This window comes from Falco cherrug, chromosome 2 (assembly GCF_023634085.1).
Source record: "Falco cherrug isolate bFalChe1 chromosome 2, bFalChe1.pri, whole genome shotgun sequence".
Classification (NCBI taxonomy): Eukaryota; Metazoa; Chordata; class Aves; order Falconiformes; family Falconidae; genus Falco; species Falco cherrug.
The window spans coordinates 80,443,842-80,462,749 of record NC_073698.1 but is presented as its reverse complement, the minus strand read 5'-3'; the positions used below and the strand labels follow the sequence as shown (position 1 = coordinate 80,462,749).

General features: G+C 46.1%; 1 protein-coding gene and 1 long non-coding RNA gene across 2 annotated transcripts; one reads left to right on the top strand and one right to left on the bottom strand.

Moving 5' to 3' along the window:
• Positions 1-1,455: 1,455 nt before the first annotated feature.
• Positions 1,456-4,523, bottom strand: LOC129735452 (uncharacterized). Its single transcript, XR_008731105.1, has 2 exons — positions 3,372-4,523; positions 1,456-3,248 (listed from the first exon to the last, which is right to left on the bottom strand). It is a non-coding gene; the product is annotated as an uncharacterized LOC129735452 (long non-coding RNA).
• Positions 4,524-4,703: 180 nt separating this feature from the next.
• Positions 4,704-18,283, top strand: SIK1 (salt inducible kinase 1). The gene is made up of 13 exons (XM_027804390.2): positions 4,704-5,213; positions 6,201-6,317; positions 8,833-8,896; positions 9,099-9,260; positions 9,528-9,652; positions 9,768-9,891; positions 10,887-11,110; positions 11,353-11,502; positions 12,101-12,223; positions 12,476-12,701; positions 13,395-13,670; positions 14,213-14,444; positions 15,244-18,283. The coding sequence occupies exons 1-13, from the start codon at positions 5,061-5,063 to the stop codon at positions 15,662-15,664; spliced, it is 2,397 nt and encodes a 798-aa protein (XP_027660191.1). The 5' UTR covers positions 4,704-5,060; the 3' UTR covers positions 15,665-18,283.
• Positions 18,284-18,908: the final 625 nt, after the last annotated feature.

The following is an 18,908-nucleotide window of genomic DNA, read 5'->3' as shown; positions in this document are numbered from 1 at the left end:
TAGATTCTGTAGCACATGGTATTTAGAAAGTAAAGAACCCTAACATACCTCATGGTGACCCTTTAAAAAGCTATCTTATAACGCTAGATAAGGATGAATGCTGAAAAGTAGGCCTATGTACCTTTATTCTGCAAGAGAAGCTCAATGTATTGTCAGTGAAATGTCATTGCCTCATTAATTATGAAATGTCATAAACATTAACGACAAAAGATCATTGTTGTGATCATAATTATGTAAGTCTGATGCAATATTATGACCAAAGACATTCCAGTGGTCTGAAATATATTTCTGAATACCACTGGGGTTGCCTCAGTAAGGATATGCTAGCTCTAAAGTATTTTTGCCAAAATTGCAGTGGCAGTCTGGATTTTTTCAAATTCAAAGACACTTCAAAGTCATATTAGAAATTATCCTGCACCATTTTTTTCAAGATAATGCTTTTGTCTTTAAAATAAGCCCCCAAGTATTTTAACCAATTGTCTCATCTTTATTTTAAATGTCACTATACCTTTTGGAACATGACACCTTCCATTTTACTTTTTTCTAGGCCAAAGTCTGACTTGGTATTGACTTCAGCAAGGTTTTACACAATTAAATTGTCTAAATGATGGGATGCTGAAAATAGCCTAACAAATCTGGTTTTCAAAATAATCACACTGGTGTCTTCGGGGGGGGGGGGGGGGGGGGAAAGAAACTAAACTATACTGCAGGTAGTGCCCCAGAAAAGCTACCACTGCATACCAGGCTGAGTTCAGCCATGGAAGGTGAATAGGGTAGAAAGGAATGCCTTCATTTCTCAGTTTTGTTTTCTTTTTGCCAAGTGAAGAAAGTTGGTATTGTTGTTAAGTTTGTTTTGAAACCGATAGAAAATGCTGAGTGAAATGACTGAAGACTGAATTGCTGGAAATATCTGCAAGATGAGTTCTAGAAGGCAGCAGTCTTCATGCATATTCACAGCTGTAGACCATGCCATTCTTAGGGAGGGAGCATGGGACTGCTGCAATGGAAAAACTTAGCAGCTGTGTCCTCCCAGTTTCTCCCTCTTCCTAGAGAAATCAAAACAACATCCTCGTGGCCGTGCTTTGGGAAGTGCCTCTCCACTTCCTTCACTTTTCTACCCTCAAGCTAGCTCTGTAATTATTCCCCTCCTGACCACGGATGTTTCTCTGAGGTGATTCCTCGTTCAGGATATCCAAAACACCAGAGGGCAGCAAAAGTGTTAAAGCAGAAATTGCAAAAGCATCAACCTTCCCAGCAGAAGCACCTCTACGATAATAAAATGCGATTGCTCGTAAGGGGTTTGTAATGCTTGGACAGTATCAATTTATAGTGAAAGTGGCAGAAAAACTATGTAATTATGACACTACCAAAATTGTGCAAGGGCTACTTCTCAGCAGCACTGCTGGAAGTTGTTGTGACCCATATGTGTGAAAACGGAATAGAAATACCAAAAGGTTGCTGAGAATAATAGATGCCGGAGGTCTTTAATTTAACTCTCAACACCCCATACAATAGTGTTACAACTCTTAAAAATTATGTGGTCCCTCCCCCACTGCAGAAGCTGTATGTACCCCACCCTCTGGACTAGAGATTGGAGGTGTCTGTAAGTACCTTCCACAGGCAGAAACGTTTGCCAGTTCTTCTTGCCTCTTCCATCTAATGCAGGTAATTAAAATCAGGACGGTGGATTCTCCTCAGTGTAGCCCTCTGGTGAGGTCTTACACCAGGGGTCCTCAAACTTTTTAAACAGTGGGCTGGCGTGCGGATGAAGTGGCAGGCAGTCATCTGCGGCTGCTTGGTTTCCCTCCCCCTCCAACCCCCAGTGGGGGGGGGCAGGGAGGTTCTGTAAATACCGGGGGCCGGACTGAGGAGCCTGGGGGGCCGTATCGAGCCCGCGGGCTGTAGTTTGAGGACCCCTATCTTACACTCTCGAGGCAGTTCCATAGCACAGGTGTCCACCTTAGGATGGAAAAATTGTGAGATGTTAGGGAGAGCACCAAATGCAGTCGTCTTCTTCCCATTTGGGAAGAAAGGACTTCTAAATTCTGACTCCTTTTAAAAGAAATAAAAATGTTACACTCCTAACTGGGGCTGTCTGTCTTGAGTGTTCTTTCTAAAAAGACCAGTTCTGTTTGCCATCCTAAAACAATCAATTTCAAATGAAAAGAGCAATCATAATTAAAGGGAGGAAAATCCCACCACAGCAGAGGAACCATTATTAAAGTAATTCTTTTCTTTATAACTCCTGGGGCACTGTTCACATGCAGTTGCTACTGTATGTGCTGTTTGTGCGTCACCTCCTCTTCATGAGCTCCACAGAGAATATACTGTTAACTTAATAATAACAATAATAATAAGCTAGCTTTTCATGTGAGTTATTCGAGGCACTATGTAAGCACTAACTGAATGTTACAACGGCTCGGGGTGGCTGCGTGCTATTCCCCTCTTACAGTGAATGGCATAGCAGTCCCATGACCTGGGTCACACCACTGCCTCTGTGTAAGCAGCTCCTGTCCTTCAGCTCCTGACCACCAGCGCTGCGAGACGCTGCCCTCTTCCAGCCCCATTTGAGCCCTGCAGACTGCCAGCCCACCTGCTCGCACTAAGCAAGCACAGGGACAGCCCATGTTGTGCAATGGTCAAGATAAACAAAGTCTGGGGGTTAATTTCAGGTGTTACTTCTCCACGTTTCTAGGAGAAAGAGCCTGCAGAGTAACTAGACTCCCAAAGGGCTAGCACCCATGCTGCAGGGGGCAACACAAGCAATATAGTTCATTAGATAAGAGAAGCAGAGGAAGTCCTGCTTGCTTCACTACGGTTTCCTGATATATGTTGATGACACACAGCTCATGTATCATGTAATTTGATTTATAGAGAGCACCACATTTTTCTCATCCTGTCTTTAGTGTAAATTTAAAAGGACAAAAAGTGTACTTTCTTCCCGTAGTGGGTCCCTCTTAAGCCCTTTAGAAGTCATCCACAGACCCTAACGAGACCACCAACTGCAAGTGAAATCGATCGTACTGATTTCTTTTAAATCTCCAGTGTGCAGCAGAATTGTATGTCTTCCACCCAAGGCATCACCTTATTTCAAGCAGTCTGGCAAATCCAATTGACATGGTACCTCTGGATGGAAGAGAAAGGTTGCTGCCCAGGGTATGACTGGCTGTGATGGTCAGGCTAGGGGTTCAGGCTAAGACGGACATCTTCCACTCAGGAGCCCAACTGCCAACTGGAGAATTACTTGTCTAAAAAAACGGTAATAGAGAAGACAAGTTGAATAACAAGTGGCAGGCATCATTCAGGACTTACTTTCTAGGCTACATGTACAAACATTTTGGTCACTTGCTGCGTGAAGGCTGAAGACCTACATGTTTGAACCCTGTGCCTCTGCCGCTTCACATCTGACCTTGAGAGGAACCTCTCGAGAGCTTCCAGAACGCTGAGGTTCAATCCCTAAGCAGCCTCCTTCAGCCTCGGTGTGCAAAAAAGTAACTTCCCAAGCCTCACTTCCAGACCGACCAGAGGTAATAGCTCTCCAGGTGTATTCAGAATGTATGAGTAAGTTGTAAAAGTATGGCAGGACTGCGTACGTGTGTGTGTAAATATATACATATATATGGCCTCTCTATTACTACTTCCTGTCCTGCCTGTGTGCAGCTGGTGGACTCAGAGGGTTGCTGGCCCCACGCTGGGCTGGCCCCAGCCTCGTGTGCCCGAGGGGGTGGGTGGTCAGCAGCCCCCGGCAGCTCCCCTCCATCACGGCCCGGAAGCACCGGCAAGGGAGGCGGCCTGGCCGGGGGCTGGCGGGGCCGCATACCGCCGGGGGCACCGGTGCAACGGGTGGGCGGCCACAGCCCTCCGGCTTGCTCCGAGGGCAGGACAAAATGCCCCCCGCAGCGCTGCCGCCACGCTTCCCTTACTGACGGCGGGACAGCCCCCGTCGGTGGCCCCGCGACACGGAGCGAAGGCTGCCTGGTGGCTGGGAGGGGGTAGCGGGGGCCCGGCACCCCAGCCGGCAGGGCCGGGGTCACCAGGACCGGCCAGGCGCTTGCGGCGGGGTCGGCAGCCCCGCTTGTGCGGGGTTAGCGCGGCGCTCGCAGCCTCCGCCGAGCCGCCGGCAGGGCAGGGGGGCTGCGGGTGGCCCGGGGCGGGCTTGCGGGCTGCCGGTGGCCCGGGGCGCTGAGGGGAGGCGCGCGCGGCTCGCCCCCCGCCGCGGAACGGCCGCGGGACGGGTAACGGCTGCCGGCACTCCGCGCGCCAGAGGCTGACGCGAGCACCGGCCACGCCGGCAGGGGGCGACCCCGCCGGGAGAAGGGACGCGGTCACGTGACACCAGAGCGCGCCTTGCCCCCCCTCCTCCGGACGGGGGGTCCGGGGACTCAGCGCCCCCCTCCCTCCCTCTGCCCTGACGTCACCGCCCCTCCGTCTCCTGGGCGACGGCTCCATCAGCGCGCGCGTCAGCGCCGCCCGTTCCTTGGCAACGGCCCGGTGTCTCGCTCTCCTTCAGCCTCGCGCCTGGGCGCGCGTCTGTCTGGCGTCAAAGTGACGTCAATGGGCCCGTCTCGGCTTTCGGCGGTGGGCGGGGGGAAGAGGCGGGAGGGAGGGCGGGGTGTGCGTGTCGGGGGGCCGGCGGAGCGGGGCGGGGAGGGGAGGCGGGGGGTGGGGGGGGCCGGGACATCCCGCGTGCTCCCGCCTGCCCCCCGGCGCGCACACACACACGCACACGCGCACACTCACGCACAGCCTCGCGCGCACACCCCGCCGCGGCGGCAGAGCCCGGCGCCGGCAGCCGCAGCGCCCGCCCGCCAGGTACGGCGGCTCCACGGCCGCTCCGCCCGTCAGGCAGCGGCCGGCGGTGGGCGAGCGGGGCCGGCGCTGCCGCGGGCGCCGGACGGGGCCGGGGAAGAGCCCGGCGAGTTGTGAGGGGCCCGGCGGCGGGCGGGGCTGACGCGGTGCGGTGCCGTCTCGGTGCAGGTGCGAGCAGTGCCCGCGTCCCCGGGGCGGCGCGGATGCTGCCCTCCTAGGCGCGGCGTGCGCTGCCCGCCACCGCCTGAGCCATGGTGATCATGTCAGAGTACGCCGCCCTGCCCGCGGCCGGGCAAGCCCAGCAGCGGCCCCTGCGAGTCGGCTTCTACGACATCGAGAGGACCTTGGGAAAGGGCAACTTCGCGGTGGTCAAACTGGCCAGGCACAGGGTGACCAAAACGCAGGTGGGTGCGGGGGACGGGGCTGCCGGAGCGGGGACGCGGGAGCCTCCCGCCCGCCGGGCCGGGAGCGGGGAGCCGGGAGCGGGACCCGGCAGCCTCCCGCCCGCCGGGCCGGGAGCGGGAGCCGGGAGCGGGAGCCGGGAGCCTCCCGCCTGCCGGGCCGGGAGCGGGGAGCGGGGAGCCGGGAGCGGGACCCGGGAGCCTCCCGCCCGCCGGGCCGGCGCCGCGCGCTGGGTGAGGTGAAGCCGGCGCGGGAAGCGCGGGGCGCGGCGGCCCAGCTTTGCAAAAACGTCCGGCGGGCTGGATGCGGCTGTTGGTGGGAGCTGCAAGTTTTCCTGGTGGCTTCAACAGTTTAAGTAGAATTAAAACCGAGCGTGAACGTACAAAAAAATACCACTTCCGAGTGTTACGGTGGCGTCGTTGAATTGTGCCTTCTTAGTATGCTAAAAAGTCCAACAAATTAAGGGTCTTTTGAAGACCGTAGATGGGTTTAATTTTTTCATTCAACGTGTATGTGTCAAGAACAAAGAAGTTGCGGTGTTATTTGCAGAAATAATTTATCAATGGGCATGCAACCGTGTTTATATTTCTGGTGCAAGTCAGTATTATATCAGTCACTACAGCAGAAAATAGTCCGTTACAGGAATCTGTTTTTCACTGGCATGGGATGGATTAAAAGATTTAAATCCTGGCCAGTGCTAATTTTTGCAGTTCTGTTCACTACTTTATGTGTAATCCTTTGACGCAGAAAACAAAAATGAAAATGTTCTGTGTCGTGATTTCTGTGCAGTTCAGAAAAAGGGAATCAGCTTTGTCAAGCCTGTACTTTAAAAGCTACTTTACTTGGATTTTGTGACTTGTGTGTGTGTGTGTGCCGGCAGGGTGTATGTGTCTTTTTTTTTTTTTTTTTTCCTCTTCTGAGAGATCTTGACAGTAACCTGTTTTGTAATATCTGGGGTTGTTTTATTTTATTATTTTTTAAATTTGCAGGTTGCAATAAAAATAATAGACAAAACAAGGTTAGACCCAAGCAACTTGGAGAAGATTTATAGAGAAGTTCAGATAATGAAGCTTTTGAATCATCCCCACATTATCAAGCTATATCAGGTAAGAGGTCAGCTTTGAAGTGCAGCACGCAGATGAAATATGTTTGTGCTTTTCTCTTGCACATGATTTTACATCAAGTATTTGCAAAGAATGCATATTGAAATACTTATTGAAATGCCCTTAAATGAAACTTTTTTTAAAAAAAAGTGATCATTTTCTGAACAGGAGTCTGGTACATTAGACAACTTTTTGACAAAATGCACTGTATAATTTACAGTTAAAACCAGACTAGAGTTTGTTTCAGGTCGGGGAACTGTTTATCTCAACTTCTGTGATTAACTTGCCTTTCCCAGCTCATCTGCTTTTCCAGTTTAGAGGACTGGAACTTCTAACGTGCTTTTGATAAGAGGAAGACTTAAACTCATTGTAGGATAGCAGAGAAGAAAGCACAAAAGTTGAGTTTGCCATAAATGGAAAGGATTTCAAATAGTAAAAAATTTAAGTAGAAATCTAATCTAAGAATTAGAATTCTAACTTAAGTAGGAAAGAAAAAGCTGGTAAATGTTGGTATTTTAGAGTGTATCAAAAAATGACCTGTTTGCTTACTCTGATCCAGTTTGTTTAGTTTTGAAAGTGAATTTTAAATATCTTTCCCCTCGTAGAGTTTCACAACATGAATTTTAGTTTAGATTTGTTCAGTTTCTGTGCCGATGGGTATTTTTAACAGTAGGAACAAATTAATGTGTTGTACAGAAAACAGGGTCACATCTGTTTAGTGAGTAAGGTCTGCTTTGCAAATTCGAAATATTCAATCTAATTAGCATTTGGTGTAAGTTCCTCTTAATCATCTTAAATAGTGCCATGTGGATTTAAGAAAAAGATGAGGTATCGCAGTCTGTCTGGACCTATCTAGAAGGGCAGGTCTGATGAAGCAGCAGGTCTGAAAGTCCGTATGCAGTAGTAAACACTATTATCAGGTGCAATTTTACCGTTGGGTTTGTTAGCTTTTAAAAAAAAAAAAAAAAGAAAAAAAAGTTTAATTAACGTGTAAGGCTGAAGAGCCAGTAAGGCAGGTGGTTAGGCAAGGCATTATTTTTAAAGACCTTGACACACATGAAGTGCTTGATATTTATAGTATTAACCCATCATAACAAAAATTATTCTGTGTTAACATCTGACGTCATTGTTGCCCATAGGGCAGTATAGGATATATAGAAACATTCTAACAGTTTGGTTGATTTCATTTCAGTGGAATGATGTGGGTGAAAATACTATTTTGAAGCTTTTAGAAAAGCAGGTTAAATTCCATCTGGTTGAACCACTTCACTTGATGGAGTGAATGACGTTGGTAGTGGACCATAATTTCTTTTCAGTGAAGTTTTCTTTGTTGTTGTAACTGATGCTTTACCTGTTTGGTGGAGGCTGAGAAGCAGGGATGGAATTAGATGACATACCAATGTAGGGTGTGTGTTCTTGTATTATTTCATCATTGTTTTAGTTTCAGCAGGGCGTCTTAATTTCATCCAGCTGGCAACTTTCCCAGAACACTTTCCTTCAGTTTTTTAGACTGGGAACCTCTCTTCCTTTGCTCCCTGTTTGTTTATTTTCATTTCGTGTCTGTGTGTACTTGTCATGAGGGGGGGACAAGAGTCTTTGAAAAAAGTTACATGTTAGGAGCCTGGAAATTACAGCCTTTGGAGTAGTATTGATGTTTTTTTGATTGTTAACCTGTTGTGAGCCTTCTGCTTCCAAAACAAAATAATCTGCTCCTTGAGGGTCCAATTCCTGGGGAAAGTTGTATTTTAAAAACTGAAATGCAACATTTGAAAGATGTGCATAGTAACTGAAGAATAATTTGGAAATGCTCAGCATTTCTCATTCATTGTTTCAGTTTTAGTTCTTTTTTTTTTTTTTTTTCCTCCTCCAAATGAAAAAAATATCAAGTGTCAAAGGAAGTCGATACTAGTTTGATAGGTGAACACTGGGTAATATATTGACAGTTGTTGATGTGCATCAAGCACTGCTGCTTACACAAACAGCAACCTATTGTCAGTTGCATGGGAGGCTTGCCATGTCCCCAGCCAAGACCAGATGGGAGTGGGGTATTTGATACTACTTCTTGATTTGTCCAAGTTGCAACTATCTCTCCTGATCTGAGTACCTGCCAGCCTTGAAACAAAGATGACTTTATAAAAACTTTTAAGTATCTTTGAATGTTCAAAATATATCAAATGAATTGTTAAATGATACGTACATATTTTAACAAAAAAGGAAATCCGGGAAGGGTAGGAAATGATTGAAATGCTCGTCAGTTATCTTATGGAGATTAGGTGGCATGGTAACGGTGAGAAGAACAACGGCATGGGAACCATTGTATATTGTAGGCACATAAGCATTGATTTTTTATCTCTTTCATTACCACTTTGATGGAAGGAACACTGTGGTGCAAAATCAGCTGCTGCTGCTGCAAATAAATAATTGAACTGATGTGTTTGACAATACGCATAGAAAAATGAATGAATGAAACTACAGAAGTCTGCATTTTTTTAAAGCATGTCCTCTGGTGTCTTCACAGGTTATGGAGACAAAGGATATGCTTTACATTGTTACAGAGTTTGCAAAGAATGGAGAAATGTTTGGTAAGTCCTCACTGACAGAGCTAATTAGATTTAGAAACCATGGCTTTGTTCTTGTAATTCCTGAGAAATACATATATTGTCTGATTAAACATCCAGGGCTGGCATTGTCAGCTGTCAAACAGTGAGTGCAGCACCTGCAGGATTATGAAAAATTTCTTTCAGGTGTGTCTAAATCTCATCCCTCTTTTATTTTGTCTTGCAGATCATCTGACTTCCAATGGGCACTTAAGTGAAAGTGAGGCACGGAAGAAGTTCTGGCAGATTCTTTCAGCCGTGGAATATTGTCACAGCCACCACATCGTGCACAGGGATCTCAAAACAGAGAACCTTCTGCTAGATGCTAACATGAATATCAAGTTAGCAGGTAATAAGAAATGCATGGTTACTCTATAAACAGTATTAGACATGTAGTCAAATGCAGTCTCCCTAGGATGATCCTATAAATGTAGTTATGGTAACTGAAAACAAAACAAGTGTTACTGGTCTTCCTCAGGACAAAAGAGAATAACTTTAATGAATAGTCTGAGAAAAAAACAATATATCTGCTCCCTTTTCTCCATTTTTTGCTACTTCTGAAATATTAGTATGTGGATGAATAATGTCTTACCCTGGACTTTTACCTTCATTTCAGACTTTGGCTTTGGAAACTTCTACAAGTCGGGAGAGCCCCTCTCCACTTGGTGTGGAAGCCCACCCTATGCAGCTCCAGAAGTTTTTGAAGGCAAAGAATATGAAGGACCTCATCTTGATATATGGGTGAGCTTGATATTCCTTAGAAATCGCATTTCACACTTTGTGAGGGTCCATTGGCTGTCAAAATCATTGCTTCTACTGGAGTCACTCACACGTGCTTGCTGTTTTCTATTGACAGAGCCTTGGGGTGGTGCTGTATGTCCTTGTCTGTGGTTCTCTGCCTTTTGATGGACCCAATTTACCAACCCTGAGGCAAAGAGTGCTGGAGGGGCGGTTCCGCATCCCTTACTTCATGTCCGAAGGTACATTTTTCAGATCCTTAATGTTAGAAAAGGGGCTACAAATAAAGCAGTAGCTGTCCCGTTCCTTCCTGGGGCAATGATGGATGGAACTGGTTTTGCAGCTGGTAATCACTGTGTCTTCGTGTATTCAGTAATTTCTGTAGGGCAGCGCTTATAGTTGTGGGGCTGGTTGCACATGTTTGCTTTTCTGGGATCTGCTTTATGGTGCATCTAAAAGGCTGTCGTTCCCTTCCTTAGAGTGTCCCTGTAGATTACAAAAATACTTGACACCCTAGCTGGAGAAATAATCACTCACAAAACAGTGAAAACAGGGTTTTAATGAGACTAGCCTGCAGTGCTGAGATGGGTGTAGTTCTTCTAAGATATTTCAACTATGCAGAAGGGGTATATTTCAGTGCAGCTATGCTGTCAAGGAAAGCAGCAACAGTGGGGCTTAGCATGTTTCTTGAGCACTCCCAACAGTCTGGTGAGAAAAAGGAACTGAAGAGTATTATCACCTCTCTGATTTGGGTTTGAAAACAAGTGAATGTGCCTCTGTCTTAAAGTGAAGAGTATCTTTTCAAGTCTGACCTTTATCAGTTAAAGCCCTGAATGGCTGTGACTCCTTGGTTATAAACAAATAAACAGTATATATGGACCAGGAAGTTGCATGTGATGGGGTTCTGTACTAAATTCTGACCTATTTTAAGTGGATGTAAACATGATTAAACCTGCATCCACTCAAAACTAGCTCTCCTACAAGGTGCAAGGCCACCAGTGCCAGTATCCAGTACAGCTTCATTTCCTGCAGTGACGTGTTGCTTTTGTGAAATTATGTGGACGTTTCTTGTGCTGTTTTGAATATCTGGTAGTCAGATCAGCCATCAGCTGCTCAGAAACCTTCAATTCCTGTTTTCATAGACATCAACGCTGTTGCTGGGAAGGTTTCTTAGCAGTGACCTGGGGCTGGGCTGTTATTTTTACCCCTTGCTCATAAGTTTGTCTTTGTCATCCAGACTGTGAAACACTAATCCGACGGATGTTGGTTGTGGACCCAACCAAGCGAATAACCATTTCCCAAATAAAGCAACACAAGTGGATGCAAGCTGACCCCTCTCTTCAACAGCAGCAGTCTTTGTCCTTCTCCATGCAAAACTACAACTCCAACCTGGGTGACTATAATGAGCAGGTCCTTGGGATCATGCAGACACTTGGCATCGACAGGCAGAGAACTGTTGAGGTGAGAAGTTCTTGCCCCGTAGACACATCTTCTGTGACTGCCAGAATGCCAATGGTGCAGTCATATATATATACGTCGTTCAGTGACTAGCCTTGATCCAGTGTGACAGTACAGTAAAATCTTCACTGCCCTTCCAGATTTTTACTTATTTTTTGAGTATGCTTCTATGAGGCCTCAGCGATGAATTTTGGCTGCTTACATCCTTAGTTACTTGTAACTCAAGTCTTTTCAATGTCTTCTAGTCTCTGCAAAACAGCAGCTACAACCATTTTGCCGCAATTTATTACCTGCTCTTGGAGCGCCTCAAGGAGTATCGAAGCAGCCAGCTATCAAGTCGTCCAGCAACTGGCCGTCAGCAAAGGCCAAGGAGCTCCGAGATCAGCAATGTTGAGGTAAGGAAGAGGATCACTTACTGGAAAGCTCCGTTGGCTGTCTTTTTTTCTGCCCCTTGCTACAGCAGAATAGAAGATGGTAGCTCTCAGGCTCCTGAAAACCACTTCTGATATTGGTGCCCTCTGATAGGACACAGCCTACTATTCCTCAACAGGAGACTCATGACCTGTTTCCTAAGAAGTGACTGTGGGTCAAATAGTCTGCCTCCAGTGCAGGTCAATGAGTCAGAAGATTAGGCTTCTCATGGAAATTTGCCCTCTTAGGCATGGATGGGTTACACTTCTTCATTACATACTACGTAGGTTTCTCAGAAGTACTACATGAGTTTGTGTGGTTTTCTGTCATTCTTTTTCTTTTCCTCGCCCCCACCCCCTTTAAAATGTGCTCTCAAATTGTATTTCCAGTTAAATTGCCCAGTTTAAGAGGAGTTCTGTGTTTGTGTTGGCATTGAAAGGCTTTGTTCATTTTCATAGAAAGTACATGGAGAAAGCTTGTGTGGAAGGTGGCTCTGAAATTCCTTGAGCCTCCAGTATCTGAAAAGTCATGTTGAATTGTGGTGTATGTGATGGCTTCTGTGCATTGCGCTCTTCCCTCCAGATGCCTCAGGACAGTCTCACTAGTGAAACCCTGCGATCATCTCTGCTTTACCAGCAACCTCAGAGCCTGATTCAGCCATCCTTGCAGGCAGAAATGGACTGTGACATGAGCAATCCATTACAGGTTGGTATTCTCAGCTAAACTGTGTGTTCATTTTTTTTTTTTTTTTGTGTTGGTCTGCCAGTCCAAACCAATAGGAGTTGTGACTCTTATTCTCTCCCTCCAATCTTCTGTTTGGTATTTGGGCATGTTGTTGTAGTAGCCTCTTAAATAATTGGCCTAGTGAAGACATGCGACAGGTCTATGAAGAGTATTAAAAGGTAGTGCAGAAATAAGTGAAAGACCCTTCCATCTGTAATCTGACATGTTTTGCAGCCTCTGTTTTTTCCTGTGGATCCCAACTTCAACGGGCTCTTCCGGAACCGCTCCATCTCCCCCAATAGCCTGCTGGAAACCACCATTAGTGAAGAAGTAAGGCAAGAGAAGGAGTTGGAAGATGAAATTAAGGCATATGACCACCCTATCCGCATCCCTAGCAACACCAGCAGGAGGCACACACTGGCCGAAGTGACCACTCATTTCTATCAGCGTGCCCCTCCATGTAAGTAAGTCTGGGAGAGGTGAAGTGTTTCCATAGTTAAAGGAAAAGGACAGAGGAGGACTGCCATAGTGGACAAATGCCTGGGGAGCATGGCCTGATTTGACCTTGACTGGGATAGGAGAGCCCAGAAAAGAGGTCTGTACTCTGCTCTCCCCAGTTCTGTCTTCCTGTAAATAGGCATGGCCCCAAAGGCAGAGAAGTTGCACTGTTGTATTTGATCTAGATCACTATAGAGGAGAGCATTCTCATAAGCAGGACATAACCCTTTTCTGCTTATTTCTGCCGTTGTAGGGGTGGGGGCATCTGAACTTAAAAAAAAGTTATCACTGACTATATTTGGTACACATCCAGACCCTGTGAACTAAACGAGCAAACAAAACTGTTCACAAAGCAATAATCCTGTGTCAGAGCTGTTGTGCTAAAGCAATACTGTAGGCCTGATCCAGCATAGCCTGGTGATGCTGGAGTTGCTGGCAGAGCCTTGCCAGCTGGATGGGAGCCCAAACCTAGGTTATTCGTTGATGACCCCCTGCTGGAGTCAAGCCCTGCGACAACACAAGTTGTTAGACACCTTTCTAGCTTGCAGCTGCTTATTAGTACCAGTGTAGGTGGGCAGAAGGCTCTGATGTCATGTTTGTTCTTTCCCATACTCATCTTGGGAATGCTCTTTCTCTCCTTCCTTCCCCTCTGTAGGTATAGTCATTTCCTCTTCTGCAAGCCCCACAGAGGGAACTAGTTCAGACAGCTGCCTTACTTCATCTTCAAATGACAGCTCGGTGGCCCTGAGCGGCTGTTTGGCAGGTCAAGTAATGACGGGGAGCCCAGCCACAGCTAGGATGACGTCACCCTTCCTAGCTTCCCAGTCTGATGCTCCGGTGTTACAAGCCCAGGGCTGCATGGGAGGTGCTTCTCTCCTGCCTGTCAGTTTCCAAGAAGGAAGACGAGCATCTGATACCTCATTAACTCAAGGTAATGTCTTCCTTGCTTTATTGCTGGGGAATTGCACCCTTCCAACTGCCACTAGAAAAGTGTAGCATGCAGAGGTCTGTGTTAGTGTTATGCTGAGGCCAGCCACCTGGATAGTCTGCCTCTTGTATTCACAGTCCCTGAGGGAGGGTTGGATGCCCTGAGGAAGGTGCTTAGGTGAGACGTTCTCGGATGGTGATTCAGCCTGCCCATGAAGATACTTCTGCTGCCAGGAGTGGGATGGCAGGCTCCGTCTTTCTTCTCAAATACGGAGTGCACAGCATCATGATTTCTATCAGATTTCTGCTTTGCTGTGCATGTGTCCGTCTATGCAAGGATGCAGGTGTCCCAAACCCTGTTCCATTACATAAATTTTGCTGTGTCCATCAGGCAGAGGGGTGAACTGAACTGAAGAGTCACACTCTCTTCTAGCACAGTTCTCACGCAAATGAAGGCAGCTGCCCAGAAAGGCTGATCTGTAAAGTAGGCTCCTAGGCAAATGCTAAGGAGGATTAAAGTGCATTTCTTTTGCTCATGTCTCACAGGCTTGAAGGCTTTTAGGCAGCAGCTGCGGAAGAACGCTCGAGCCAAGGGTTTTCTCGGCTTGAATAAAATCAAAGGCTTTGCTCGGCAGGTGTGTCAGTCCTCCTCATCTCGGGCAGCAAGGAGTGCCATGAGCCCTTTCCAACACACACAGCCGAGCACCTGCATGTACAGCAGCAGTGGGAGCAGCAGAGAGGGAAGAAGCCTTCTGGAGGAGGTGCTACAGCAGCAGAGGTGAGAAGCTGGCCAGGAGTTTTGCTGGTTTTGTTGGGTTTACTTTGGTTAGGGGCAAGCAAGGAGGAGTAAACGTAGCAAAAGAAGTTGAGGAGTTTGGTCTCTGGGGATTCCTATCCTCCATCTTTGCTGTGTGGCAGCAGATAAACTGCTTGGTTTCCTTTTGTGGCTTCCTGCACTGGCATACATAACACAGGACGTGCAGTTCCACTTAAAAATCTCGACATCCAAATATTTGAAGGTTGCTGAATTGAGAAGCAGTTTGGTACTGTGGGGGAAAACATTACTTCTCCCCATTGCAAGCTGTGTTTTTCTTTGTTAGTTTTGGGAATGCTTGCTTTCCTCCTCTGCCTCCTCCTGTAATTTTCCCATGGCAAGGAAGTGAGACCTTGTAATTTGGAAAAGTTACAGCCCACAAAGGAGGCACAGTTCCAGTGGCCTCAAATGTCATGTGTGGTGGCACCTCTTCATTCCCATAGAAGCAAGATGGAAAATCGAGTTTCCGGTTTATCTGCACACGTTGTCTCTAGAACATCTATTATTAGCAGGCCAAATGGTGACTAGATAACTTTCTGGTGATAGTCGCCCTCTCCAACGTGAGAGAAGCCAAGTGAAAACATGTTGACCTGGCATGGTCAGCCTGCTTTAATTGTACTGGCTGGATAAGGAGAGGTTTGATAGAGAGGAGGAAACAAAGGGGAAAGTTATGGTCAGTGTTAGGGGCAAGAAAGGAGGAAGAAAAACATTAAACCATCCTAGCAGTGCAAATTAACCTCTTCCACCCTTGGCTTTTGTTCAGAATGCTCCAGCTCCAGCATCACCAGCTACTCCAGACAGCTTGTCCCCAGACTGCTCAAACTTCTGCAACAAATGGCGTCCCCTCCTCTGATAGCGTAGGTACCTGCAAAGCATCCAATTCTCTTCTGTTGTCAGAGCTACAAAGAGAGAACTCATTTGAGCTAGCCTTTGCTGGCAACAGCCAACTGCTCCAACCTCATTTCTTTGGTGTCAGCGTGTCACCGGTGTCCTCAGCAGCTCACCTTTTAGACACACACCTGTACATCAGCAGCAATGTTTCTCCAGTTGGCACCACCTTCTCTCAGCAGCAGAGTTTCTCTGTGCAGTCTCCAAGCTATGACGCTGTCACTCTGCAGCACGGGGATTGTGAGATGGAGGACCTGACTTCCAACCAGCTAGGGAAGTTCGTCCTGGTCAAATGAGAGCCCTGGCTGCTACAGCTCACGCTGCTCTTGTTGCAAAGAACTTTCACCACTGTTCCGTGGCGTGTGCGGGTCCATGGCTGGCTGGTGTCGTGTGGACGAGGGACTCTCAGAAGCAATAAATTTCAAAGTATGTGAAGAGGCTGTCTGGCTCAGAAAGCTAGCAACTTTATAGAACTGAAACAAGCAATATGTATGTCTTTTTGCTTCTACTATTCTTGCACTGAACAAATATGAATAGAAACTGAATTTTTTAAAGGAAAAATAATGATGGGGAGGATGGGTGGGGCATTTGTGGGGACAGGGAGGGATGTGGTTGGGGAAGAACTCTTCGGTACTGTACTCAAGTCAGACCAATACAGCTCTGCTGTTATGCAAGATTAGCAGCTGTCCGTAGTGGTGACACAGCAGGGAGAGGCTTTTCAAAGAAGGGACCAGAGCCTCCCTTTTTCACAATATTCATTTATGGGTTTGTGAAGATGATTACCTCTTTTAAAGAAAATAAACAGAAAACCAGTGGCATGCAGCATTATGCATTCATAGAGGACAAAAATGGAAGCATTGCCATTTGTTGGGGGTTTTTTTCCTCCTCTTAACACTCATGTTATTTAAAGGAACCAACATCCCCATTCCACACCTCTCGGATACGTATACTCCAAATGAAAACTGTGAACTTCTTGCTTGATACATCAGCTGGAAAAGCTTAAAAAGCCCTTCTAATTAGTATAGAAGCAAGTCATGTATTGAAAATCTGTCCCTTGATAATCAGGATCCAAACTGCATAATGCCTGGTCTTTCACAGGGATGTTTGTTTGGGGGTGGTATGTGTGCATATACATATGCACACGTGCACACTTGCATATATTTTGTCGGTCTGAATAATCTGTAGGAATCTTTTTATAAACACTTAAGTTTTTTCTTATTCTTGCAGAGGCACTGAGGAGGGAAGCATTAGTACTGGTGGGGTGATGGGAAGGGTTTTCTTTTTAAAAAGCCCTCCTGGAGGTTGCCTACAAAGTTGCCTGAGGGGTATTTCTTAGTGCTGCACGTTGTTATTTCCGCTGCTAATCATGTTTTTATGCATTTCATTATCAGGGTCCAAACAGAACTGACTCTTGGGGAAATGTGCAATATCGAGGTTATAATTATATACTGACAAAGACAAAAGGAATAGGCTAGAACAGAATTCTACTCTAACGGAGTACAGCTATTTCTGAACAAAACTGTATTAAAAGTGAGTAAAACAGCACAATCTTTGGGTGTTTTTGGTTAGTTTGTTTTTGGCATATTAGCAAAACGAGGTTTTGGATTAGATAGGTGTTTTTTCGTATGGTTTTTAACGCTGTATATGTATATAAATAGGAAGCAGAAAACTATATAACACTAGTTATTTTTTATATTTTGTAATATGCTTATATTGTGTTTCTGGTAAAAAACCCACTCCCCTTTCAAAGCTTCTGCCGGTATCGACAGAAGTTAAGCTTAGATACAAAGGGGAGAACAGACTGTGCTCCTACAGAAATGAGTCAGGTAGGGCGTGCAAACTTTGGAAGCAGGTGAGCAAACAGGGAGCCAGCTTGGCTGGAAGCTGCCATCTGAATGTCAAAAAATAGCTGCATTCTGTCTAAATGCTTAAAGGACCCATCTCCCTAGTGTGACACAGGGTGCCTTCAAGTTACCTTGGCTTCATGCAACCTGCAGTATTACGCATTTGCAAATAATATAGATACCTGTTTTTTTGTTTGTTTTGCTTTTTTTTAAAAAAAAGAAAAAAGCCAAAGATCGACCAGGTTAATTGGTGGGAGTAGGAAGGGTTGAAGATGTCACGCGGCTCTGTCTGTGGCTCTCCATAAATGACCTCTTTATCTGTGTGTTGTATCTGTGTGTCTATATTGGTGCATCTCCAGCTTGCCACTGCTGCTGCCTGGTCTGGAAGCTTCAAAGTGAGAGAAAATTGCATGAGTTGAATTTCTGGTAATGAGTGGTGCCTTGCAGCAGAGAAAACACCAAAGTCTCATGCTCATTTGTAGTGGTTTAAAAAAAAAAAAACCCAACAAAAAAAAAAACCAACCCCAAAACCATGGAGATGGCTAGAGAGGAGGGCAAGAAGAAGCCAGCTCATCACAAAACAGCAACTTTGCCTTCGGTTTTGTAAGGAGTAGCACACATACTTAAAAGGCAGAATTTCCTCTTCAATATTTGTTATGTTTAATGCCATGGATCAAAAGGTGACAGATTTCTTTTGTTTCCTGTCCTGAGCAATGACAAGCACTTTACTTTCATAGTTCAGTTTGGTTTGTTTTTTGGTTTTTTTTTTTTCTTTCTTTTCCAATTGCTGTAGAACCTCTTTGGAATTATTACTGGAGCAGAAAGAGGTCATTTTAAAAGTTTGGGGTTTTTTGTAGATATCTTGACAGTGCTGTTCTGCAGACTGCAATGCAATAGGGTATTTAAAGACACTACGTGATTGGTTTAATTGAGATGTATAGTTTATTTTTTATCATGACTGAGCAATCATTTTATTTCTTATGTTAAAATGAGAGGTGTACACCAAAATGGTTAGTTGATGTGGTTTATTTAATATTTAAATAAAAAATGTTTTACAATTGTTGTCCTGCATATGATTCTGTGGAGTGTTTTCACCCGATGTATACATATGACTTGCACAGTTAAGACTCATTTTAAAGGCTAAATCCATAGGACATTACAACACTTTCTGTTACATACTAAATGAAGAGGAATGGTGGGCTCACAAATCTGATAATGGGATATTGAGCCTTTTGCTGGTAGGCAATCTGTCTGAATCTAACCCAAGTCTGTAGTAATCGGGTTATAAAATCTGACAGTATGAGAGGTCTACAGAGTGAAAATGGTCAAGCATCATTTAGTCGTCACCGGATGAGCACTCCATCCGTGTCACCTTCATCTGAAACAGGCCCCAGCTGAGATTAAGGCAGCAATGAGCAAAGGGGAAGAGGGAGGGAGGGAAAGATTCCAGGGGTGATGGCTTTTCTTCTTTGAAATATAATGTGAGAATTTAAAAAATGCTGGAAAGCTACAAGCTTAGCTAGCCTGGGAATGTGTGTGCAGCGCCAGCTGCCCTGCGCTGGGGAGGTGCCTGGGCTCGCTGGAAACAAGCTGAGGTTCTCGCTGTGACTGCCCGCTGCGGCGCCCCAGCGACAGCACCCAGCAGGGTGGGTGGCCGCCCGTGAGCTGCGACAAGTGGCGCTGGAGGGTGAAAGAC